Below are 27,402 nucleotides of genomic sequence, written 5' to 3'. Positions count from 1 at the left end.
TTCCCCGTTTCCCTCTTCCTCCTTAATCTTCTTCCCCTCCTTCGTTTCCTTCACAGTGCACATCCCGGTTGGCCCTGGTCGGGACCCCTGGATTATCCTCCATAAATTAAACACCTCCACGTGATGCGCCAACTTCTTCCCTTTGTACGTGTTATGTATGTGTGTCAATAGTGAGTGTTGGACGTACGGGTCGAAACTGCCGTTAGCCGGCCAGGGTGTCGGCATTTTGTTGTCTGTCCCTTGTGTCCATTCTATGCTGTATTTGATCATTTTTTCCCTATGGGGTGATGGTGGGAGTGGGGTAGTCAGGGTATTCCCCCACCCTCCCGATTCTAACCCGTATGACCTGGTTACACTGTGTTTTTAGCTCCCTTCAGTATAGTTGTTGTTACCTGGCCCCGTAGTTTGGGGACTTTCGACCGTCCGCTAAAAGAAAACAGCCAAATATAACAATTGCAAATATACAGTCTTTTCCTGTGTTTGTTTTCTTCCTTAATACAGTTACGGCCCCCTGCGGCCACGGCACACGAAGCCCCCTGCGGCTGCGTGTCCTGTGTGACGTGCTTATACAGCCGTCCCACTTTGTCTCCTCCCCTCCTCCTTCCACCTCACTCAGCGTGGCCGGCGTTCTCCGTGCGCGGTCACTTACCCCTCTCCACCTGTCCCGTATTTGGGGTGGCCGGCGGTCTCCGTGCGCGCCCCCTGCCCCTACTTCCGTTTCACACCCCCCTGCCCTCTATTCACTTCCCCATCACCCTTCAACAACGCTGTGTGGTCAAGGTGTCCTATAAAAGCACTACGGGTGACGTCACCAACCTCTTCCAACAACTACCGGTAATATATTTTACACTTCAAGAGAGCGTGCAATAAGTTTTAACTGCTTGTCCCCATTATCCCCACAGCTGTCCTCTTGTTACGCCCGGAACAATGTAACCAACAATACACTCGTATAATCGGACTGCGCACGCTGCGTCGCTTTGCGTGTGACACGTCCCTCGCCGGGAGGGCTTAACCAGCCAATTATCTTCCGCACTTGGCAACAATTTAGCCACCTCCTACAGGAAAACGTCATCTATCTATCGAGCTTCACTGCTCGATCAATAGGGATCCTCCTCTACTCATTGATCAAAAACGCCAATTCGTAGGAAAGCCACAAACACACCCCCCCTTTACAGGTGGCCACGACCTAAGCCAATCAGTGTCTACGAGCAACCGCACGTGGTGCTTTCTTGCTCCACCCACCCTTCTTCCGTGACGTTGTAGCGGACGGCTCTCGCGTCTGTCCCGCTACCACTCACTTCACCGTCAACACTAATTGATCAAATCTTCGCCGCACACCTTAGTAACACCCCCCGCCACCCTTATTATAACTCCTCCCCCCTCCCTCACAATCTCACATTGCTTGTTTGGTGTGACCTACTCACCAAGTTCTCTTGATGCGGGGCCACTCGACTGCGTGCACCCCTCCAAGTGGCTCGCCGCCTCCCCTCGTCTGGACCACGTCTGGACACTCGCCAACCGCGGGCGGGATACTTCTCAACCGGCTCCCGAGGGCCAATATCCGGATTGCGGTCTGGTCTTCTCGCAGTTCCGCGATGGTCCTGTAGTCCTCAAAAAGGGGGCAGCGGCAGACGGGGCCGCGCTGCCGGGCCTCCTCGCAACGAGAGGCCTCGGAAAAAGAAAAAAAGAAAAGGTAGATCTTAAAGAGAGATCTCAGCAGTGCCTCCAACTTGTCGGGGTGGTTATCTCGGGGTCGGCTGAGCCGTCCACGGACCTCCGGGCTGGGAGGCCCCAACTCCTGCCGTGCTTCCCAAAAATGAGTATGAGACACACACAAGGAACAAGGCGGTTCTGCTGTTTATTAAAACAATGGCAGGGATGGGTCTAGGATCGAACACCTCCGTCCAGACTCTCAAAATTCGTGGGCTCGCAGGCCCTTTTTACCGCATTATGACGCGCTACTTGCGTCACCTGGGAAAGTTAGCGAAAAAACCTATTGCCACTTCGGATTGGTTCCCTGAGTGGTAGGGTTAGTATAGTATACATATAGAGAGCAATATTAGTGGTTAAGAATGAGTCAGGTGGTATACTTGGGCTGTCCCTTCTATTAGATACTTGAAAATTGTTACACGAAGACCCCTAATTATTGGCTAATGTTAGTGGCGTCAGTGATAAGTGCCCTCATGTTCTGATTGTCCCAGACTGTGGGGCTCGCGGGAGGACCAATTGTTGTTCCCAGCTAGTACCTGTCACTAGCAACAATGTGTAACTATGTGTTTGTGCAGACAATGTGCGGGTTTGCTCATAGGCCTGAGATCAGGCCATTCCTATCGCCGTAGGTGTCCATCTTGTCATTTCACTGTTGCAACCTGTGTCCCAGACGTGGGACCCAGGCGACTTCTTCCTCGTGGGTCTGGCACCTTGTCAGGTCGGCTTGGTCATGTGTGGAGAGACCGTAGCTGGGGCGGAATTCTGCACATTTAAAGTTGTATTTTGCTTCTGTGTGCTTGGCTTTGCTTACAGGTGCGGCCTTGGCGCCGGCTGGTAGCATACGAGTTGCAACACTTGGCTATGAGCTGTCGCTGGGCTCGTTCTGCGTGATCAGCACTTGTACTCTCGCTCATGCAGTGTTCATGGCGGTTCTAACTTGCGGCCTACTTGGGCCTGGTTCTTGGGTGGGGATGTGTAATGCACGGCACCTGTGTTGCTGTTTGACATGGCCTCATAAGCAATATTACGTCTTCATTATATTCTCATCACGATGCGAGGGGTGGGAGAAGCGTCAGCAAGCGTATACGCGAGTGCTTTAGGCGTCTTGCGTTTCTGCATTACTATAAAGGGGCCCATGTGAAAAATAATAAAGATGCGCGTCAGTGGGTGTATCCGTCGCCTACGTCATAGCACTGAATATATTCTTTGTGTAGGCTGGTGCGTGAGTGACCAGTGTGCATGGTGGCACGTGTGTTCTTGTCAGTTGGCTAGGTCGTTATGGCATCTCTAACGATGTGGGTGCTCGTTGTGAAGTCTTAGTCAAGTTCATCCATGCCGCAGGTGTCGGCTTGAGTAGGACAGGCTGGTGGGCATATCCTTATGTTCTTGAACCAGGGCATTTTGTCATCTAGTAGATAGACGAACTCATCTCGTCGTGGATGTCTGGGCCGCGATCCTCTAGGCCATGGTCGCCAGGAGATAGGGGGAAGCTTTTTCTCCCATTCTCCCACTTCAAGGAGGAGGAGACAGGGGGCTAGAGCCAATCGGAGGGGAGCTGGGAGGCTTGGAGGTGGGATGGAGGGAGGGGAAACAGGAGAAACACGGAAGGGGAGAGATGGGGCTGGGGAGAACACACGAGGGGAAAAAACAATGGTGGCAGCCCAAAATTGGGCAGAAACGCACACGGCCCACGGAGGGCTCAGGTACCTTAAGCTGGGGGCCTGCAGTCACCGGCTCTGCCTTGATGTAAGTGGCGAGCGCGGTGGACAGCAGGCAGCCTAGCTTGGAGGAGACACAGGGCTACAGCCAATCAGGGGGGAGCTGGGAGGCTTGGAGGCGGGAGGGGGGAGGGGAAACAGGAGAAACACGGAAGGGGAGAGAGGGGGCTTGGGAGAACACACGAGGGGAAAAATAATGGTGGCAGCCCAAAATTGAGAAACACTGTACAACAGTATTTACCGATCTTGGAACAAACCTCACCCTCCATAGCAGTGACCGATCTTGGAACAAACCTCACCCTCCATATCAGTGAGGAGGTCTAAAATCTATCCATTCTGGAGTGCCACCAGGTGTGTTTCCCTCAGTTCTTCCTTTACATCATTTTGTGCTTTTGCATTTGAAGTTGCAAGCTGCATTAGCTCGTATCTTGTGAGCTACAGCCACTTCGCGTTCGCAGCAGCTTGCACTCCAGGAAATAGCAATAAAACAAAGAACGTAGCTGCCTTTTAAAACAACCTGTATTCTGTTGGAATTGCTGCCAGATTCTCTGCACTCTTCTCTGATAATTAGTTATTTTCTTTTTCTCCTGTTCAGTGCTCCTGGCATTTTTGGTGCTCTGCTTTGCTCCACTCCTTTTTCTTTCAATATGTGACCGTTCCTTCAGCGAGGGACCCATGTTGCTCTGGGGCACCATCAAAGCAGGTCTATACACTGTGACCATCAAACACACACCGCTCCAATTGGGAGGAAGCTGGGCATAGGCCTTTGATCCGCAGGCCCGCCAAATATCCATGAGTCTCCTACATCAGCATCACACCGCTCATCACCCTTGCACAACTGGTGTTAGTCCCCAGATATGTAGACCCACTGGACCCATTAGACCTGAAACACAAGGGAAATTGTGTAAGGCTCTTGATGTATATTGGTTGAAGTTTTTCACTTATACAAGTCAATGCATGTACATACTTTTCCCAAATTGCCCTGCAACTGTCGTTTACTTTGGATGCTACATTTTGTTCAAATCCTACCAATCCTTTAGCCCGACAGTGCATTATTTCCCCCTCCCATTTAATACCGTAGAATATTGATCTCTGTATTCTCATCAATGGTGTTATATGGCACCATGGAATGCGTTGTCCCTTGTCATTTACACACTTTAGTTATCTGCTCCCCCCCCTTTTTTGGACCGTCAGTGCAATATTCTACTATCATTCTCTTAGTTTCTCTTTTTCTGGCTATTTCATTAAGTTGCACATACTTGTCTGCATAGACCTCTTCCCCTTCATCAACCCACTGGACAGAGACATTTGTTCCTGGAAATAGACACCTTGTTTTGCAGAGGGATAGGTGCATTAGGCTGTCTTGTTGCCATATCAAATCAGTTGGTGACAGAGAGCACCCTCTTTTCTTCCGAAGCTCTTTTACTTCTTGCGGAGCTTCTCTCTGAAGTTGTATTATTTGTATTACAGCGGTTGGATTGAAACCCTTTGACATTGTTTCTTGTTGTGCTGTTCTCACCAATTTCATAATGATATGATCTGGCATTTATAACGTGCCTGCACACAAGTGTTTCTAGGCACGACAAAACAAGGTGGGGGGAAACAGAGGGAGGACAAAATAACAATCTTACTAGGCCTTGGGTCATTCATATCGCACAAGTGCGGGGAAGTGGTTGGGGAGAAGTGCTAAAGGGGGGGGCGTGGAGAAGTGCAGGAAATCAAGAGTGCAGCCAGCTGGTGGCTCAGTGCAGGTAAAGGAAAGTGCAGCAAATGGGTGCCTCTTAAGTGCAGAGAGAGGGGACTGTAGGGTTACAGATACAGAACTCAAGTGCTGGTGGAGCCAGGATGCAGTGCAAGGTAGGTGCAGATGGACATGCGAGGCCCTGGGCCCAAGTTCAGAGGGTGGCCAGGTGACCAGTGCGTGGACCAAATGGGTAATCAGCAAAGGAGAAGAAGAGAAGAAGCCAAGAGGAAGGTCTTGAGTTGCTTCCGGAACTGGAGGTGGTTCTGCTCCAGTTTGAGAGAGGCATGAAGGCTGTCCCAGAGGGAGGCCCCAGCCGAAGAAAGAGATCTGCCCCCAACTCTCTGCTTGGAAAAGCGACTGACCCTCAGGAGTTGGAGGTGGATGAGCAGTAAGCTAGAGAAGGGAGATGTTTAGGAAGAGAGTGTTGGAGGTAGTGCGGTCCCAGGCTCCTGAACAAGGCTTTCAGGGGCCTGGGACCGCACTCCCTCCAACGATGCAGAGGGTCTTGAACTTGATCCTTGCTGTCAATGGGAGCCAGTGAAGAGATTCCAGTGCTGGGGAGATATGATCCCTGGGCTTGAGGCCAAGGGCATGTCTCACAGTCCTGTTCTGGATAAATTGTAGAGGACGGAGAGTAGAGGCAGGAAGATTTAGAAAGAGGCTGTTGCAGTAGTACAGCCTAGAGAAGACCAGAGCTCTGGAGATGGTGAGCTTCTGGGGGAAAGTGACGAAAGGAAGAATACCTCTGAGGAGGAGGTGCAGGTGATAGTTTGACTTCTTAGAGATGCAAGGAGAGGGTGGAGTCGAAGATGACCCCAAGATTCTTCGCCTCACATGCAGGAGAAGGAAGAGGGCCCAGAGTGGGCGTCGGAAGAGGGAGAGGGAAGGAGGGACCTACTGTTCTGATGAAGAGGATCTCAATCTTACTGGCATTAAGGCAGAGATCATTGGTGGCACACCACTCCTGGATTGCAGACAATAAGGAATGAGAGAAGGAGTAGAGGTGGCTGAGGGGAGCCTGAAAGAGAGCTGGGTGTCATCCACATAACACTGAAAGTTGGGGCAGAGAGCAGCGATGCGGTTGACAGAAGGTGCCAGGTACTGGTTGAACAGCCAGGGAGAACGGGTGGACCCAAGGTGTACGAGAGAGAGAGAGAGACAGAGACGGAGACACTACAGCTGGGAGGGTCGGTCAGTGAGAAAGGAGGTCAGCCAGGCCAGTGTTTGATCAGTACATAGGTTATCACGGAGGCAGTTGAGCAGGATGGCATGGTTGACTGCATCAAAAGCAGAAGGAAGATCAAGGAGAATGAGGACAGAAGGAAGGTTAGAGTCAAAGTTAGAGAGCAGGTCTTCATTGATGTTCAGGAGAGCAGTGTCCATGTTTCTGGCTGCTCTGAAGCCAGACTGGTGATCATGAAGACAACTAACAGATTCATTGTAAAGATTAAGCTGGGAGATGGCAAGCTTTTCCAAGAGTTTGCATAGGAAAGGAGTGATCGAGATCGAGCGATAGATAGCTGGAGAGGAAGGATCGGCAGAGGGCTTCCTAAGGAGGGGTGGTGCACAAGGGAGTGCTTAAGGAGGAAGGGGAAGGTTCCAGTGGCAAAAGACTGATTGCAGAAATCAGTCTGGGCTGGAGCAAGGGTGTCGATGTGATCCTTGATGGTTCTGGAAGAACAGGGAAGAACCTGTTTTGACGAGACTTTCATAGATCGGACTTGTCGAGAAACGTCGTCAGGGGTGAACAGGGGGAACGGAGGAGAAGGCGTATAATTCTGTACCTGATGGCAACAATTTTATCCCTTCTGGCAAATATTCTGCTTCTTTGGCTGCTCTGTCTGCCCCGTCTTTACCCTGGGATATTAAATCCTGGCCCCCTGTTTAGGCTTTGCATTTTATTATTGCCTCCTCCACTTGGATGGGTAGTACCGCCAGTAATTTGCTCAGAAGTGCTGCTTGTTGTACTTGTGAACCATCACTTCAGCGGAATCCCCTTCTCTCCCGCCTTGCTAATCCTAAGTGTACTGTGGTCGTTATTTATGCAGAATCCGAGAATATGTTTACCACATGTCTTGCTGAAATATTAAAGCCTGAATTAATACTAATCATTCTGCCGCTTGTGCAGAATAATGTGTTGGCAGTCGTATTTGAGAGAAAACTATATACTCCTAATTTCTGTACATTACCACTGATGCTCCTGTATGTCTTTGACCCGAAATTTGGTCAATACTGGAGCTTCCTTCAATGAAGATCATGACGCCCCCATCTATCTTCTCCTCCTTCACCATTGTGTTTCCTGCGTTCTCCTGTTTGACCTACTGGACATCCCGTTGTCATTGTTGCTGCTTTCTTAATTGCAAACGCGGTAGCAGCAAGTGCCTTTTCACAAGGAAAATATCTCTGCATCACTGGGTCCAATGACCCGCTGTAGTATGCTAGTGGTTTGTGTCCTTGCCCTTTTTTCTGTGTCAAAACTGCTGTCATTATTTTGCCATCTGAATGACAGAACTAGTGGAACTTCTCCTTTTAGTTGGGCTTGACCAGTACTGCGGCCTGTGCTAGCTCACCTTTAAGTTCAGTAAAATGTTCATACATTTCATCTGCCCATCTGATATTACTCTTGTTTTTCTGAGCTTCTTTTAATGCTTGAAGAAGTTGCCTGGTGTATGAAGTATTGTCAAGCACCCATTCACTGCAATAATTGCATATGCCCAGGAACTCTTGCATCTCTTTCACTGTCTTTGGTTGCATTGTTTTGTGTATTGCTTCTACTCTTTCTGGTGTTATCTTTCGCCCTTCTACTGTTATTATCTGTCCCAAGTACACTACTCCTGGTTGACAATACCGTAGTTTTCCTTGTCCACTTTGTACCCCTTGTCTGCCAGCAACATTAGCAGCATTATTGAATCCCTCCACTCATCCTCAGTTGTGCTGCACACGAAAAGATCATCTACCTATTGTATCACTGTACTTGCAGTGTTTGGTACCAGTGGAAATTCTGCTTTGACCACGTGATTAAGGGGACGGAGATCCTGGATTAAACGCCACTCCCCTCCCTTTTGTCTTTTTTTATTGGATATATTGCTGCGTTGCATGGCGATGTGGAATCTTGTATGATACTCTGCTGCCATAAGGTGTGTAGTGTTTCATATAGCTCTTGTTTGCTTCTCGTGAAAGGGGATATTGCTTTACTTATGGTAACAGTGCACCCTCCTTCAATTTAATGCGCACTGCTCCTGCCCCTTTTAGTATTCCTATGTCATGGGGTCCTTTTGTACATAACTTGTCTGAGATCCTTTTTAAATCTTCCTGTATATATTTCTGTTCTTTTTTCATCAGTTGTGTCAATTGTAATACTGCTCTTTCCAATCTGCACCGGATCTGGTATACTCAAGTCTAAAACTACCTCCTTCTTTTTCCTCTGTACTAGAGGTGTGAGTCTGTTACTCCTGTTAGTGTTAAAGTAGGATCAAGGCACAATACTGTCCATCACTCCATGTTATCATCATCCGTGCCCCATAGTATTACAATATCTTTTCTCACAATCGCGTTCTCCATGTATAGTACTATATATGTGCCATGTGTAGTCACTGAAGGGCATTGAGGTCTGAATACTAACTCATTCAATAGTCGAAAAATCTTTCCCTTCATCCCTGGAATCCACCCTAGCAGTACCAGGACCCCATACAGGAACCCCTCTAAGTACGTGGGGATCCCTCTCAGTGTGCTGTGTGCATAGTATTCTTGTATCAACACTGCCACCCTGGCTGGTTACATCCTAGGTGTGGAGCATAGTTTAGTTTACCATTCCTTTTTCTGAGAATGAAATTGTGGCGTTGAATTTACTCAACACACCCCGTCCCAATATGTTGATTGGTGTGTCTTCTGAATACAATAGTGGTGCTACGCTGTGTTGCTTCCCTATTGTCTATGGTAAATCCTTGGTCAGAGGTACCGATAAAATCATCCCCGAAAAGCCTTGCATGTTCAATTTCTTGTTTGATAATGGAAATCCCCCCCCCCCCTTATACAGGATCTAGTTGCTCCAGTATCTATTAGAAAGCATGTAATAAAAAGAGGGGCACCTGGCTATTCCCTGACCGTTCCAGGTACTATAAGGTATATCTAAAACAATTGGTCAGGGTGAAGAACCGGACAGAACCACACTTGTGAACAAAAAGACTCTCTACTGAGTCAATTTCTCAAAATAACAATAACTGTATTTATACAAACAAATGTAAAATAACATGACATGAATAATCGTAACATACCACCAGGGCACAGTGAGCCTAACACATTCCACATTAAACGAAATGTTGAGACATCAAGTACATTTTGCAATCATCATGCGGGAGTCAAGACAGTGGCACTTTCGTGGTACCGGCAATTCGACTAACACTCAGATGGGTTGTTGGCCAACAAATGTTCCACCGTGATGCATTCTATTCAGAGTTCTCACGCTACATTGCACGCCTGGGATAGCCTCAGATAGGATGAATGACTTGCCCCTGAGATAGATCAATGATATCTCCAAGAATCCCATTAAGAGGATTGGCAAACCAGTATTCTGAGAGGTGACCAATCCCATGTTGTTTGCTGCAGTACAGTGCACGTATGGCGATCGTCCTGGTGGTAACCCTAACTTTCCGTGCCACCTTCATGCAGCATGATACATACCACAGGTGGTGAGGAATCCCTTTCACCATTCCCATCCTGATAGCCCACTCGTATCAGCTGCCCCCATCCTAGTGGATAATACAGACCACAAAATGCTTACTGTAATATGAATGTATGCCAAAATGTTTACCCAAACTGAAAATGCCCAGCCAGGGTCGACCCCTCGCAATAGGGCCTTGTATGTGCCTTGCTAGTCTCGAATATTGCCAGCCTTGTTAGTTTCGAATATTGCCAGCCTTGCTAGTCTCCAATAGCTGGATCTGCATTAAGCACTATACGGTCATGACATTACACAAATGTATCCCACCAGAACCCGCTCAACAGCAGCACCCCAGCAGACCACACCTCACCTCAGCCTCTCTTCCATCCTACTCCTCACACACACTGTCTGGGCAACCAGCAGCATGTCCCACACACACACACACAATCCTTTCTCCACCTCAGGCTCTGCAGACTCAGAACTTGCACCAAGCTACACACCACTCACCGCAGCATCCCACCCGCTACCTACCTTACAAACCTCAGACTTAGCTCTTGCATCCCCACACCGTCAACACACACACACCTTTCACACCGCCAGCACCAGCCCATCGTCCAACGCTGCGCGCCTAAAGCCAACCACTCGCATCCATGCAAACACTCACCCACTACTCCACACGCCCCTAACACTAGCACTCACACCCAACACCTACCTATACCAGCTCACACAGAATTAAAATGCGCACTAATCAACACCCGGTCCATCCCAGCCCATGCTATTGAGATCACTGACCTCATCACCTCTTATAAATTAGACTTACTAGCCATATCCAAAACCTGGCTCCATGAAGCATCAAGCCCGTCCATATCCCTTGCCCTCCCTGACGGATACACTATCCAGAGACAGGACCGCAAGACATCCAAAGGTGGAGGCGTAGCTCTCATTTTCAAAGACACCCTCTCCATTATAATGTGCAACCAACAGTGGGAAAACAATGCTAATCTTCTCACTGCCAACTATCACTTTCCCCTAACTGTACCATAAACATCATAATTACCCACAGGCCACCAGGATCATCCCCGGACTACCAAAAGCACATCTTCCAAATCATAGGTTACAACCTTAAAAGCTCAACTAAAACTATCCTACTCAGTGACCTCAACTTAGGCTTACTTGACCCGAAGGACAAAGCAGCCGCCTCCCTAGCCAAAGAACTCACCCACTTGGGGTTCAAACACAAAATCACAGCACCTACTCACTGCAAAGGCTGATCCATTGCCTGGATCACAGACCATAAATGTTTGTCGTCCATCACGAATATCTCAGCCCTCCCTTGGACAGACCACCACTATATCCAATTCGCTATTCCTACCACTCCTGCCCACAAGACTCTGACTTATGCCCCACCCGCTAAAGTCAGAAGCTCAAAAAAACTCACAAAAATCAACCTTGCACCTGTTCTCAATATCCCTGAACTTAAACAACCATTTAACAATGACCCCACCTCCCTTGCCAACACCTATGCCCACACTCTCACCCAAGCCATCGAGTCCATAGCGCCCCTAGAAGATAAAAAAGAAAAAAATTCAATACACTCAAACTCCTGGTTCACAGAAGAACTATCAGCACTCCGCACCAAGAAACGTCGAGCTCTAACCAAGTGGCAATCCTCGCCTAACCAATCCTCTCAAAAAAGAGATCTCATCTTCATATAAAAAAGCCATATTCCTAGCCAAATCTGAATCCTTCAACCAAAGAATCTCCAAAGCCAACTCAAAATCAAGAGAAATTTTCTCTATCTTCAAAGAGCTCACCACCCCCATCTCCATCCCAGATGAAGTCATTAAGGACGAAACCGGTGCACTAGCATCCATGCTGCCCTTATCAACAAAGTTAAAATGCTCCAGGAAAAAATAGTAACACAGTGCAAAGCTCTCCCTAACCAGGACAGTCCACCCCCACCCTCCTCTTACAATCCCCTCCCTCAAACACCCCTCTTTGTCTTCAGAGACGTCACAGAATCGGAAGTTACCGACCTTCTCAAACACATCAAACCCTCCACATGTAAAGGGGACATCTGTCCACCGACCATCGTCAAAGAATGCGCAGACTCAGACTCACTGATCCCTATCATCACAGCATTCATTAATGCCTCATTCTCTTCAGAAACCGTACCTCGATGCCTAAAAGAAACCTGCGTTCGCCCGCTCTAAAAAAACCTTTCCCGACAACTATCATCCTCGTCCTATTACCACTGTCCCCTTCCTCCTCAAAATCTTAGACAAAGCAGCCCATAACCAAATCCAACATTATCTACAACCTAATGCCATCTTAGGCAGAAGACAATCTGGCTTCCGCAACGGCCATGGCACAGAGACCGCCCTCTTAGACTTAGACTTAAGAATTAAATCACCAAAATAATAGACAATGGCCTGCCCTCCTGCTCCTCCTCTGCAGCGTTTGATCTGGTTGACCATGACATCCTCACCTCCCACCTATTCAATGCAGCACCCTTCTCTCACAAGGCCACCTCCTGGATGACCTCCTTCTTAGAAGGAAGGGCCATGAAAGTGTACTTGGACCAGGCCACTGCAGCCCCTTCCACCATCAACTGTGGAGTCCCCCAGGGGTCATGCACGGCACCTACCCTCTATAACCTGTTCACCAAACCTCTCTTTGACATGTTGGATGCGCTCAGCATAGCATACACAAACTATGCCAATGATACCAAAGTCCTCCTCCCTCTCACCGTAGACTATGACCACAATACAGAAGCTCTCCTCCAGATATATGCCACCATCCAAACCTGGATGGCTATTAATGGAATTATTAATGGTCTTTGTTTAAACAGTGATAAAATCAAGATCATCATCCTAGCCCCCAAGGAAATCCTATCCAAACTCGGCCCTAACTACACTCATGTCACCATCGACAATACTAACATACCTATCTCCTCATCCGTGAAGACCCTAGGAGTACACCTAGACTCTACACTCTCAATGACAAGACAAGTCAGCATCATCTCCTTCTGCGCTCACCACCAAACTTATATATGCCATAAAACCCTTCCTAACCTGTCAAAACTGCCTCTCCATCGCCAGAGCCATGATAGGAGCTAAACTCGACTACTGCACCGCTCTCCTGGCAGGCACATCACCTAAAAACATGAACAGGCTCCAAATAGTGCAAAACACGCTCTGCGCCGCCCTTCACATCCCCAAAACTGACCATGTATCTCGGGCCAGACGTAATGCCCACTGGCTCCCTGTCAAGGAAAGAATCCACTTCAAAATCCTCACCCTCACACACAGCCTCACACACAAATGCATCAATCTCGCTGTACCTTCCTACTTATCTGAAACCATAACCAAGAACTCCTCTGACCGTCCCAAAAGAAGCCACCACGCGAACCAACTCTGCATACCCACCATAAAAAAGAGCCAAAGCTTGTGACATTGGCTTCCCCCACATAGCTCCTAACCTTTGGAACATCCTCCACAACTCACTCAGAGCGGAACCCTCTCTCTATTCCTTTCACAAATACCTCAAAACCACACTATTCACATAATCTTACTACACACGACCAACACCCCCAACACCCTAGCTACTCTCTTCACTTTCAACTTTAAGCTGTATTGTAATGCGACCTGTCTGTAATGCAATCGCTATGTAACCGGAATATGATCCTTAAATGCAATTTACCATGTAAATGCTAAGCCTTCCTCTGTAACCAGCAATGTATTTCTGTAACAGCGCCACGATGCCCGAGGGCTGCTGTGCGCTTTAAAAATACGAATAAATAAAAGTGCTAGGCCGAAACACTTTTGTGTCAACTTTCTTCTTTAAGTGTACCAATAAGGCAAAAAACAAAAAAAATCACATCTTTTCTGTATATTGTTTCAATGTAATACCTTGACAACACAAGGTTTTGTATGTGCAATAGTCACCAGATGATCGCAAAATGTACTCGATGTCTCAACATTTCGTTTAATGTGGAATGTGTTTCGCTCACTGTGCCCTGATGGTATACGTTATTCACGTCATGTTATTTTACATTTGTTTGTATAAATACACAGTTATTTTTATTTTGAGAAATTGACTCCGTAGACTGTCTTTTTTGTTCACAAGTGTGGTTCTTCGCCCTGACCGATTGTTTTTGATATATCTATTAGAAAGGAAAAATCCTGCTGCCCTATTTAAAAAGGAAACATCTTGCTGCCCTATTTTAACTGCTACCTCGGGTTCCTCTTTGGGGTCTTCAGTTACTGCTAGGACTGGACACATTCATATTTTCTGTGGGCACCCCTATTGGGAAAATATGTTGGATGATGTTGTGAATGGGTTTCCTCCACCACTGTAACCCCGGTGAAATGGGGTACCTCATTTTGTCCCAATAATGTAGCATTCTGCTGTATGTGCGTTTGTACTAGTGCATACAGTATGCTCACTGGTCCTTGAGGTCCCGCAAGTGCCCCCCCCCCCGCTTTCCTGGATTGGTGCTTGTCACTGTGTTGGCATTGTTGGTGGCTGCTGAGGCTGTAATTGCATCTGTGGTATCTGTACTTGTTGCTGAGGTAACCCTTGCATCTGCTGATTTTGTTGTGGTATCCCCTGCATCTGCTATTTATTTGCATTTTATAGAGCTCCCATAGCTCGAGGGATTTGAGGCACTGTTAGAGAATTTGTTGTTGTCTTAGTTGCATATTTATAACGTGCTTAAACACCCAGAGGTTTCTAAGCACGGACCCAGGGATCGAACCTGTGTTGCTTCGTGTTGTCTTGCTTCCAAGGCGAGCATGTTGCCAATGAGCTATCCTCCCGGACTATACTTGTGTATATACCTGTACGTATGGTGGTTGCTGCTGTATTGCTCCTTGATGTGTTGCTTGTTGGCTGAATGGGCAAATTGGGGCATAGTGCCCTATATTGCCATGAATGAAATGCTATCTTCCAACTCTGGGCCCCATTCCCCTATAGACATACCCCCTTGCCCCAGGATGATATCCTCTGTCTGGTGGGTACTTTCCCATGTACGTATTCCCTGTGTTCATGAATCCAGGACGCTGTTAAATTTGTTGCTCTCCCCATTGAGGGCTGTACAATGTCTGAGCGTATCCCCCTTGCTGTGGTGCTGCTTGTACTGGAAGTGACCTTGGTTAGGCGGGTGCAACTCTAACTGGTCCTGTGATTATTGCCCCTTCCATGCTCATTTTAGCTAACTTTTTACTACCAATTTATTCTCTGCTTTTGTCGCATTATCCATTAACTCTTTATCCTTCTCCTGCTTTTATTTGCAATAGTGTACAATTGTGGCCTATACCTTAGACCATCCTTTTGCTTCTATCCCCACTATCTTTGCTAAAGAATTCCGCACATCCATAGGGAGACCCCTTACTAGGGTGTGGTTAAATAGAGGTAATTTATCATCCCATGATTGTTTATTCTCCAAGTCCACATCTCCTGTGCTCGTCGTGTATATTCTGCAGGGTTCTCATATGGCTACATTTTGCGAACCAATATTGAACCCATTTCTGATGTGTCTGGATACAGCCATACGTATGCTCGATAGTTGTTAAATGGTGCTCCGTCATGTATGTTACTGTTCAATTTTACCCTGGCATTCCCTGCCTGCTGCCACATTTTGTCACTTCGTTCCTCTATTAAAACTGCCAGTAAGCTCATGTTGTCTCGTATAGCTAACAGGATCCCTGCTGTTTCTTTTTCAAATACATATATCCACTTACTAGCCCCTGCCATGAGTGAAGGTAAACTGCAAACCAGGTTGTCTCTATTCTATCCATTGGCTACCAGGGTACATGCTGTACTTCCCGCTTTGCCTTCTGTTGAAGAGGCAGCTGTGTTTGTGCTCTACGTTTAGCCCTCCATTGTAGTCTTTTCCCTACTGCTACCCTCGCTTCCCAGATTCGATTTGTCCAGTTCCCTACCTGTTCTTCTCCTTCTTCATCCCTCTCTCTCCTCTGCCTGCCTCTACCCTTATTCATGAGATCACATGGGTCGCATTCATCATCTATCATGTTTTTGTCACTTTCGCCTTCCCAGTCAGATTCTGTATTTTCCCCTTCTGTTGTATCTTGCTCCGTCGGTCTACTTGCTATCAAATTTAAATTTTATATCACTATGTTCTTTCCCCTTCCTCTCAATCTCCTTCTCTACTAACCTTTCTGCTCGTCATTCTAATAGTTGTTGCGTGCGCACTTCGTTATGCGCCAGGTATTTTGGAGTGCCTGTCTCTTTTTATCTTTAGAATAGGATTGGGCTTGTCTGGAGATACTTGCCTGGGATTTGAATATCCTGCAGTAGGATTTAATAATGGATACAATCCATATGGAGGGCGTGGGGCAATATTTTTTCCCTCTACCCCTTTTCCCTCTTCCCCTTCTCCCTTTTTTTTCTCTTCGTTAAGCTTCCACAAAACCAATATGTCATGGCTCTTTAAGCTTCGGACCTTTATATGTTGCCGACAAGTATGAATGCATACTGTATTTTATATATTTCTGGGATGTTAATTCCCTGGTAATCAAATAGGTACACAGGATCCTATTTATATATACCACATCTTACTCCACCAATAGGAACATAGATTATATTATAAAAGAAGGATAAGATGGTAAACTTTCTCTACTTCCACCCCTCCTTCTCCCCCAACGATTAGACACCTCTGACAGAGTCTCCGGCACTACAGGTCTTGACAACATAGACTGCGTGCAACATTCCAAATTTCAAAAAACATTTTTGTTTAATACAAAATATTTAAATTAAAACATAAGATACTACCCACACCTAACACAGTGTACAAAACTACCACTAAAACCTACAAAATCTAAAAAGCTACATTTCAAATAAACCACTTACAAATGGACACACACAATATCACAGTACATAGAAAAACCTAAATGTGTCACTAAAACAACATATAATCCCAACATGTTTCTGTTCTTTAAAGCCCCTTTCGAGCGAACATTCTTCAGGGGAACCTTTAAAACATCCACTATTCTTCTCAACACAGTGTTGAATGGGTAGTTTCAGGCAACCAGCCTGCAAAGAAGGGAAACAGAGGAAACTAATCAGATCCCCAGGGGAGGGGGTATTACCAAATGTAAAAGTGGAGTTGACTCAGTCAAGAGAACAATTCGACAAAAAGGTTTAGAAATTAAACCAATTAGATTTACCTTAATGTGGTGAATCTTCAACGCACGTCTGTAAATGACAGATAGGCTAATTTTTCTTCACTGAAAAACCAAGATACTTCAAAAGGCGTCTCAATCCGCCGAAAATATCGTCACACCTAGAAAGGACACATCACACTACCAATGAGCCACAGATCACTACAGGACAACAGTCATGAATTGTTCAGGATATATTAAATAAAAATTACCTTCACGCAAGTGAAGCCACCCACAACGTGGGGCAAGGGGAGGAAATCCCTTGTAATGACAACCAAGTCTGCAGATGATTACAAAAGAGGATGCAGAACCAATCTGTAATATAAGAAGGGCGGTCACCAACCATCTCAAAGAGCATTAAAATGCACCGATACACCACGGCTCCCAAATGTGTAAAAAAAGGGAAGAAAAGAAACCATTTCAAGCCCAGCCTAGGTCGTGCGTTAGAGCTCATGCTTCCAAACAGTAGTGTCATACACCAGCGGTCTTCACAGCCATTAAATGTGTAAAAACATGCTGAACGTGACCAAGTAGTGAGAGATAGTACACAACACCTCAACGTTCAGTAAGTAAACATATCTAATAAATGTGGGAGGGACTGGTTAGTCCTAATCATAGATACAGCTACTGAAGTGTCAAAGAAAATAGAGATAGATATTACAAAGTTGGAAGAAGAACTCAAAAAAGATCTTGATCTAGATACGTTCAAAGTAAAACTAGAACAACACCTTAAAGGGTTAGTAGATTTTAAAAATGATACTACCCTAGAAAGGGTCAAAAGGTTGAAAAAAGATCTCGCCAATTTTACACATGAAAAGGCCTTCCCTTATGTTGTAGAGGGCCATAACTTTGGAAACACATTTCAGATTCCTAAAAACAATAGACGTGTACATTTTAGGGATACTTCATATAGCTCAGGTGAAGATAGCACAGGAGACAATGAACCTGTAGCTCAATCGAACCCGGGCAGAGGCCAGAGAGGGGGCAACAGACAAAGACAAAGGATGCCTTTTTTAGGGCAGGGTCCCAACCGAGGGGATTGGGACAACCAGGTCAGGACACGGAGCCGAACAAGGAATCAGTGGTGATTAACTTGTCCAACTATGTACTTTCAAGTGAAGAAGAGAATACTCTCAACAGGGGCCTCAACTTTGTTATGACCAAAACCCATGATCCCTTTGAATTTCGTACTGAGTTTTTTGCATTTATGCGTAAAGTACGCCTTAATGAATATTTCAGTGAACACGAGGGTTACAATAGTAATAACTGAAGTGGTCTGCGTAATGCGTCGACCTTCTGTGCACCCAGCTACTCCCACACTGCCGAATCCACGGTATTTGAAAGACAAGTGTTGGCTGAAGTTCTAAAGTTAGAATCCTGTGAGAAATCTCATAATTCGAACTTTAGTAAACCCCACAGAGATTCTGTTCTAAAACTTGCAAACGATAAGAATCTCATTATCAGACAAGCAGATAAAGGGGGAGCTATTGTCTTGATGAATCGCAGTGATTATGTTAAAGAATGTGAGAGACTTCTTTCTGACAGTGTGAGCTATTTGAAACTTACTTGTGACCCTACTGCTCGGCTGATGAAGATCATAAAAGAAAAAGTTACTTTGGCATATACTTATTCATACACTTAAAGTCACCCATTCACTCTTATAACTACCACTTTTCCTGTCACCCTATCTCATGCACACTGGTATTCTCCAGAAGCCCCGCCCTTTCACATCAATTTTACACACTGGCCCTCTGCACAGGCCAGCCTGTTAATTAAAGTTAGTGAACACATGGCCTTCTCCACAGGGCCACCACCTTAACAATTCTACTTATTAATAATGTTTCAAGTACGTGGCTGCTTCACCCTCTGTTCGATGGCGCTTCACTACGTGTTACTCTGGACCATCAATATTTACACGTTAGTTCGGCTCCGGTCCTTCCGCCCCTACTGTAGCCACAGAAAACATTAAGCAAAATGAATGCACTTACTAACGAACAATTGAACACTGCTTTTTTTACACAGTCTCTCTCAACCCGTATACAAAAAAATGACGCGCCTATACCAATCGTCTTCATTAAGCGCAAATCTCGTCTAGCGTGGCTCGCCACCTTACTACACAACCCTCTGCTCTAAAGCAGAAGTGCCACCGCCCGGTCACTCCCTATCAGGTAAGCACACCTGATATCTATGACTACTACAGCCGATCGCCCTCCACCTCTTGTGAGTGTGCGTCATATACACCATAAAGCAATCCCTCCCATGCACGTTCATGCACGGGTGCAGTCATGTATCCATTTTGGAGATTCTCGGGTCCTCTCAACCCCCCATTCTTCCTTTAAAGGCCAGCATTACTTTCTTAGTACGGGGAGCGCCAATACCAGGCAGACCTTTGACAACTCAGCGTCTGCACGGCTTCCTCGTTATACCGCTGTACGACTGGTCTGTTAACGCTACCCAAACGCTTCCAGGAGTGTGGCTGGAATACCGTGTCTGGTGGGGAAAACTGGATCTCGCTGGGGCCTCTAAAAATGTATCTGGGGTCTCTTTGGAACTCACCAAAAAATTTCAAAAATAATCCAAAAGGAGCGTACACCATGCAAGAAGTAACACAATTTATTCTGGGCCCAGGCGCAGCTGAGAAAGCAGAATCCACACAGATGGCGGAACAGTACTGCATGAAAGGCACTGTCAAAGCAACCACCCTAAGGGCAAATCTTTTATAGTAATGCAAGCTAATTGGCATCTAAACATTTTTTGCAACATTAGGTTATTCCTCCTAGCACAACTAATTTGTGGGGCTATGTGGTTCCCCTATAGAACCGCATACCCACATAAATTACACATCAATAATTGTATCCCGCAAAATTCACCCCTCCACCCACAACCACCATCATGACGTCACGGACCAACCCACATTTCCCACACCATTAGTGCCAAACATTGAGTCACGAGCTGATTAGCGGAATTTTAATAATCTGCCGCCAGTCAGCTCCATCCGTTTCCCATGAGAAATGTCTTTCATCATGACGCCAGTAAAGTGTTGCATCACTGAAAAATAACCATTGTAATGTTGCATCTTGAGAGCTCTCCGGGTTTCTTCCCAGGCTTGAAAACCATTTGAAACCGCCATGGGACACTTTGAAACTGCCAGTAGGCCGGTACTTCATTTCATAATTTGCTGAATTAAAGTGTTGTGCTTCTACTGATTTTTCCTTGCTTTGCTCCCTGACCTTGAATGTATCAGACTGTTCGTTTCTTACCATATTAACCTGGGAATGTGTAACTTTCTGTGTGTAAAGCAACTAATCTCGTTAATAAAAAAATAGCTCTTTTTTTTAGCCACAAAGACCTGCTCTGAGGCCTGTTTACAGTGCCTCTACCTTAATATTAAACAAAGCATACTTACCTTTTACCTACCCTTAACACTTATATTTCTATTAGTGCACTTTCTACCTATTTTGTGGCTATTTGATGCATACTAATTATGGGCGTTCTCCAGCCCGGCGCATAAATGGAGCTGCACAGCCATCAATGAAAAGCCCACTCCATGCCTTGTTATTCTGGCAGTTGATAACTTCCCGCCTTTCTACTGCGCTGAACTTGCATTTGTACCACAATAGGACAGCACCAGATCAGCCATGGCACTCGTGTGACAATGAACCATGGATGCTGGTGTTTCAGCATTCTCCAATAACTCCACATAGTCCATATCACACGACAAGAGAACCCTTAACTGAGAATTGCATGAAAGACCTGCAAGATAGCTTGTCTATGTATCCATCTTTCTTCTCTATTCGGAAAGAGGCTACAAATTAAAAACGTCCGAATGTTGCTCTCCATGCATTTAGAAAGGGCCACATTGCCCTTGATTGAATATGGGGAGCTAGTCTTTACTGGAGGTAAGGAGTAGAGTGCAGCACAGAATGTGTGGAGGGAGTTTGGTGTTTAATGCTGTGTTCCTTTTGTGACATCATGTTTTGTTTCGTGCTGTCATTTCATTTTATGGTTCTTCATGATTGCTGTCGACATTGACCTCCAGTGTTTTGGCATTTCTGTTTTAATGTGAGGCAAAGTGTTTGGTGTACTTTCTTCAGGGTATGGAGTTTCACGTTGAGGTTGGGGAGCATGGATTTTCATTCTTTAAGTGGTGTATCTGGTTGAAGCACTGGAGGTTGAGGAGTGGGTATTTTCTTCATGGCTTGGTAGCTGGTTGTGTTACATCGTTACCCATAGGTCAGGGGCCCGATATGTTTGGTTTGCTTGGAGTTGGATTCTTATGCTTGGCTTGCATGCTGGCCACATGTGTGCTTGGTAGTGGAGTGTATGGTCTGCTGGTTGAGGTGGGTCGTATAGTTTTCCATTGATCCTTTTCTCTGAGGTGAGGCTGAGTATGGAGGAGGTGTGTTGTAAGCTTGTTCCGGAGTGTGGGTCCGTGTGGGTCATGGTGAGTTCTCTTTGGTGTTGTTGGGTAACGGAAAGAGGTGGGTTGTAGGCTTGTTCTGTAGTGTGGGTCATAGTGAGTGGAAGGTTGTGGTTTGAGTGTTGGGAGTGTTCTATAGTCAGTTAGACCTTGACGCTGGTGTGTGTGGATGGCCAGTGTTTGTCAAGAACCAAGCTACCTGTCAACTTACCTGGTACCTTGGAATAAACCTATCTGAAGAAGCATTGGTTTTAGCATCTTCATTACACACGTGGCTACTTCACAGCCCGTATAGAGGCTTGTTCATAAAAAAGGTGCAATGTGAAACTCTGACCTACAGCTGACTTGCTCACAAAATAATGTATTATAAGTCTGACTTATAAATAAGGTGTAAGTCCGAGTTACTGTTACTTCTTTTGTGAATAGCATAACCCTCTCCAGAAGTAACACAGAGTTACTTACTGTAACTTCTGTGAATCGGCCCCAATGTCCGTTAGCCTTTGTCTAGTACTTCATCAGTGGTCCCACAGGATTATAGATTTTCTTTGGTTTCTGTCTGCAGTCTATAATCTTCACCCCTGATGATTACAGAACATGTGTATTGGTACAAGGGCACATTTTCACCGTACTATCACTAGAGAAACAATTGCTGTGGCGCACAAATCCCATGCTTTAATCCATTTTTCACTGTATTGGTACCACTGCAACAATTGCCCTGGTGCAAACAACCTATGCTTTCAATCAATGTTTGCACCTGGGCCGCGTGTTTACTTGTGCGCATACGCACTAGGGTAAAGTTACCATCCTGCTGAAATGCATTGAAAACAGGTGTTTTATCCCAAAGATAAACTTAATCCGTGCAACATTGCACTTGCCTCAGTGCTACGTTCCTGCATTTCGGCACCAAATTGCCTTCTTTCTGTGTGGCCCTACTCCACTGCATCACTCATAGGGGCCTCTTGGGGCCTGGTCTGTGATGCGTATAATTGTATAAATAAACAGGCAAAGATAATAAACACATTCTGAATAAACACATTTGTTTGAGTCAGAGTTTGCCTTAATTAAACCACAATTCTTTTGCGTTACTGTAACCTGTTGGAATCCAGTCTTGTGTTGGCAAAGACAGGTTAATGATAGTCTTGGCAGTGCCATAAACCCGAGAGTATTCTCATTTTATCTGGGCAATCTTGAACTTGAGGTCCTATGGTGAATCCCCCACAAGGTCTAAGCAAGGGATAGCCTGCAGCAGTGCCCTGTATTGACACGTCTTGCCTTCACTCTCACTGTGCACTGCATAGGGTGACTCTCTTGCAGAACTAAGCAGTCTCTTTTCCTTCAGTCACACTCTCTATGAGCCTTAAACAGTTTTCACCAAAACCTCGTTCTTTCTCCTCTATTACAGAGCTACGCTCCGACCCCTACTTCATGACTGTCTCCCTCATCGCTGCTCTTCTGCTCCTGACTGTCCTCATCTTAGGAGCCATACTGTCTGGTAAGTCTTTGATTCTAAGGAAGTTATATTATGTTACTATGCTGTCATACTGCACCACATCTTCACTGTAGTAGTTTCAGAGCACCTAGGCTTGGCCATAGAGTTGCATAGTGTGCCATCGCCAGCGGTAACCAGACCTTAGACAGAAGACAGAAAGAAATGAGCAGGGGAAAGATAAAAGGATGGAAAGAGGGGAATAGATTCTACAAACAAAAGGAGGGGGAGATACCGCGGGTGAAGAATGGTTTTGTGATGGCATGAGCGCATGCCAAGCCTGTTAGGTGGACCATAGTTTTATTAGAATAACAACATGTATTTTGCAAATAACATGCCAATAACATAATAACAGTAACAAGAGGCATAAAAGCTCAGCTTCAGCTAATAAACATAGATTGTCATGTATTAGAACAACAATAATAGGCCAGTTTGGTCAACATTGGATCAAGCAAAAAGAAAGGACAAAATAAAACGAAAGAAAGAGGCGGGGGACACATCCGGTAGTAAGAAAACACATGGGGCAGGAAATCTCCCAACAGGATACTACAGCAAGAATGGACAGGAGTCTTTATTCTTTGGACCATAGTTCCAAAAGAAAGGAGATTATGCCATAAGTATTGTGGTAAATGGATTGTGTTCTTAAGGCCGAATTGGAGAATAGAACGTTAATATACAATGTGATGAGTCAATGTATGATTGGCTTGAGACTTTATGTAAGGCAAGTTCCAAATCGATAATACAATAAATAAATCCAAAGAGACAAAAAACAATGCACGAGACGAGAGAAAAACAAAATGTTTATTACAAAACAGCCTAGGACAGGAATTATCCAAAAGACATTCGACAGTATGATGGAATATGTCTGGTTATATTGCAATTTACAGAAGAGAAATGACAACACATGTTACAGATTATTTACGGTTTTCTGGCTTTTGATTGGACATCGCCATTTACACTATAGGTGAATCCATCCACAACCTAGCCATGTTGGCTTATTATACCCTTCTTACCGGACCAAAATATAAATTTGTTAAGTAACTAGCATTCAGATCATCTCCTTTCTCATGGTGCTGATAGGATAGGCAGACGTCCTTCCTCCTGGACCGACCCTCTGAGGTCCAGCTAGGCTCCTTTCTCTCCGCCACCTCTCTCTCCACAAGTGATGTCCCCCAGGGCTCTATCCACTCACCCTCAACATCTATCTGGCCCCTTTGGCCCACCTAGTCTCCATCTAACTTTCAGTGTTATGCGGATGACACCCTGCCCTCTTTCAGGCTACCCTCGGCCTCCTTCTGCGCTCATTCCTGAATGTCTATCCGCTATTCGCGCATTGTGTGCCTCCAACGATCTCTGCCTTAATGCCAGTAAGACAGAGATTCTTCTTATTGGGACTCCTGATCCCGCTTTCTCTCTATCACTCTGGCTGTGTTCCTTGGGCCCTCACCCTCTCGTGTGGCAAAATACCTTGGTGCCATATTTGATTCAACTATTTATTTATTTATTTATTTATTTATTTATTTATTTATATAGCGCACAAGCAGCCCAAGGGCATTGAGGTGCTGTTACTTGTTAGAGCTTAGTTACAGAAATACAGCAGTGGTAGCAGTCGTTGGTACATTATAAATACTACAGACATAGATCAATACTTACAGCTTATGGTCTTATACTTACAGCTACTCTCTCCTCACATCACAACCCTTGCCAAGAAGGCCCACTTCCCGCTGCACCTCCTCAGAGCTATTCTCCCTTTACTCACCTTCTCCCTGAAGCTCACTGTCTTCAGAGCTCTGGTTCTCTCTAAGCTGGACTACTGTAACAGACTCTTCCTTAACCTTCCTAATTCTGCTCTTCGCCCCCTTCAGCTAAGCCAGAACAGGACTGCAAGACTTATCCTTGGCCTCGAGGTCAGGAACTGCATCTCTCCAGCCCTGAAATCTCTACACTGGCTCCCGGTGGCTGTGAGGATCAAGTTCAAGACCCTCTGCATTCATCCACAAGGCTTTCTGGTGCTTTGGGCCTCACTACATCCAACTCTCTCTGCCTAAACACCTTCCCTCTAGAGCCCTTCACTCATCTACTTCTAACTCTCTGCGGGTCAGACGCTTCTCTGAGCAGAGAGATGGGGTAGATCCCTCTCCTTGCAGGTGCGTCCCTCTGAAACGGCCTCCTTGCCCTTCTCGGACCTGAGCCGATCCTCTGTTAGTTCCAGGAGCATCTCTAGACCTTTCTTTTCTCCTCTTCTTTCTCGCTTCCTCTCCTCCCCTGCTAATCTTTCTGCCTGCTCTGCCGAACTGGCGGCTTGGCGCCCTAAGAGTCTTTACATGGCACAAGTGACCATCTTTGCCCAGTCCTAATGCACTGCCGCCTGGCCTTCCTCGCACTGCTGGGCTGGGACTGCGCCTGTGTAGTCCCTTGCCTCCCTTGCTCTTAACTTCAGAGCCCTGCTGCCCTGATTGTACTTCCCCCTGCACCCTCTCCCCTGCACTTCTCGTTAAAACACTTCCATGAATCGAATGTCACAAGGCCTGTTAGGATTGTTTGCCTTGTCTTGTCCTTCATTTACCCCCTCTTGTCTTGTTGCACCTAGAAGCACTTGTGTATAGGCGTTTTATAAGTAACAAATCAATCAATCAAACAATCAATCAATAGTTCGGTTTTAAGTTTGTATCAGCTGAGCCTGACATTTGATTGGCTGTTTCAGGATGTGAGTGACTGAGCAATTTTCAACCAATCCCTGTGTGAGATGTGGCAGTGTGACAATGAAATGATAACTTTTACGGTTCCATGCCATTTCAGCGCGGGATGAAACAATGGGTTTTTCTCCGTTGATATTTCAATGCGAAAACTCATTGTTTTTTTATTTTATTTTATTTTTGGGGGGGTTCCTCCCAACCCCCATCCCCTTTAATTATTTAACTATCGCCGAACACCCACACTCCATCTATATATTTTTTTTTACCCCCCTACAAAATTCGATGAGTTTTAACGTTGAAATGACAACGGTGAAAAACCCAGCGTCCTTTCATCCCACCATGAAAGGACGGTGTACCGTTTTTACATCCCCTTCCCATTGACCTAATCGGTTGGCACGGTCTTACTGTTCCCATCATTGTGAAATGTTCATCACCGGTTCAACTTTGCACCTCGTCAAAGGAAACTTGCTTCTCCTTCCTTTCTCACGATTCCATTTGCCCTACCTCTGATCTTATGAGCTGGGGGTTTAGCTGCTTGCAAACTTGATTCTCTTACACTGACATGAATATATGTATGCAGCTTGCAATATTATAAATATGCCTTGTCACTAATATTGTCTATATGCTGTGAGGGTCGTGCATAGGTTTCCATAACAGTTACTGATATCTGATTTTCATGTGATTTCCTACTTAGCAATTGGAGCTCTCTCAGTGAGATTATTCCTACAGGGGCAGTGGTGTTCCTTGAGCACTCTATCTTGCTGAGTGCACTCTTTACTGCTCATAGTTCAGTTTCTACCAACTTGTGACCTTCATTATGATACATTGTGATTTATTTACTAGGAACATATGTTATATATCTTTTAAACATCGGCTTGGGAACTCAAGCTAAACTGATGTATTTTGACAAATCCATGTGCAGTGTTCTGTTCTCCAACTCTAGGGTCTGATATGTGTTTGTAGCTTTTTCATGACATCATTACCGCAACTCGAGCCTGGGAACCTGTTCACCGTCCTTGCCTCAACCAATCACTGTGCAGCATTCTGTCTTAATATTGAAAGTTAAATCTTGATATATGTGCTCTTCGTTGAAAGGGCTTGGCTGATGATTTCTTCTGGGGGTGAGGGTTTTTTATGCTTTGAAAATGGCTAACTGGGTCTTGAGGCCTACATGTGTTATTTGATTAGTGTAATGGGTTGCCATTGTTCACTATCATTATGAGTGCTCCTCAATGTTTCCCGTACTAGTGTTTAAGGCCGCTGTATCCGTTAAGGACACATGGTTATGTTCAGATGTAAGGTGTGTGCATTACAGCTCGCTGAAGCATGGCTACTAGCATCTAGTTTGACCTACATTGGGAAGTTTCTATATGTGGGGCTGCGCTCTTTGTACTCTGTTGAACCCGGGCTGGGGGTCCTTTAAGACGAGGTAACAGTATCTGAGATTGATGGGGATGCAGTTGTTAATCATACATCAATAATCAGACTGACTCAGGAAGTTGGCAAACACACAACTGTTTTATTAACAATTATCTAAAACGGAGTTACAACGATCATCAATGGACGTTCGCTCGATTTCTCTCAAAGCACTTTATGAAAAAACATAGCTTTTATACAACAAAATTGTCACTACTGACGTCATTCTACATGGCAAAATAAGAAAACGTTTTTGGGGATATAATAGGCAGAAAGGAAACATCCAAGTATACCTTCTATATAGGAGGGAGTTGCGATAGGGTCTCTAAGATCAGGTGGACAACTATGCCGATCCCAATTGCAAGTCA

At 45.6% G+C, this 27,402-nt stretch overlaps 1 protein-coding gene across 4 annotated transcripts in view; it reads left to right on the top strand.

The window, feature by feature from the left end:
• Positions 1–27,402, top strand: part of LOC138580186 (C-type lectin domain family 2 member L-like) — a 517,651-nt gene that overhangs the window by 62,287 nt on the left and 427,962 nt on the right. For all 4 annotated transcript variants that reach the window (XM_069650520.1, XM_069650519.1, XM_069650518.1 and 1 more), the window contains exon 2: positions 22,839–22,928. In XM_069650520.1, the coding sequence (XP_069506621.1) occupies positions 22,839–22,928 (90 nt within the window). The remainder of the gene's footprint in view (positions 1–22,838; positions 22,929–27,402) is intronic.

The sequence above is a fragment of the Ambystoma mexicanum genome, chromosome 3p, assembly GCF_040938575.1.
Source record: "Ambystoma mexicanum isolate Mex_15411 chromosome 3p, UKY_AmexF1_1, whole genome shotgun sequence".
In the NCBI taxonomy this organism is placed as follows: domain Eukaryota; kingdom Metazoa; phylum Chordata; class Amphibia; order Caudata; family Ambystomatidae; genus Ambystoma; species Ambystoma mexicanum.
The sequence above is the reverse complement of the archived record's forward strand: the minus strand, read 5'-3'. Positions and strand labels throughout refer to the sequence as shown.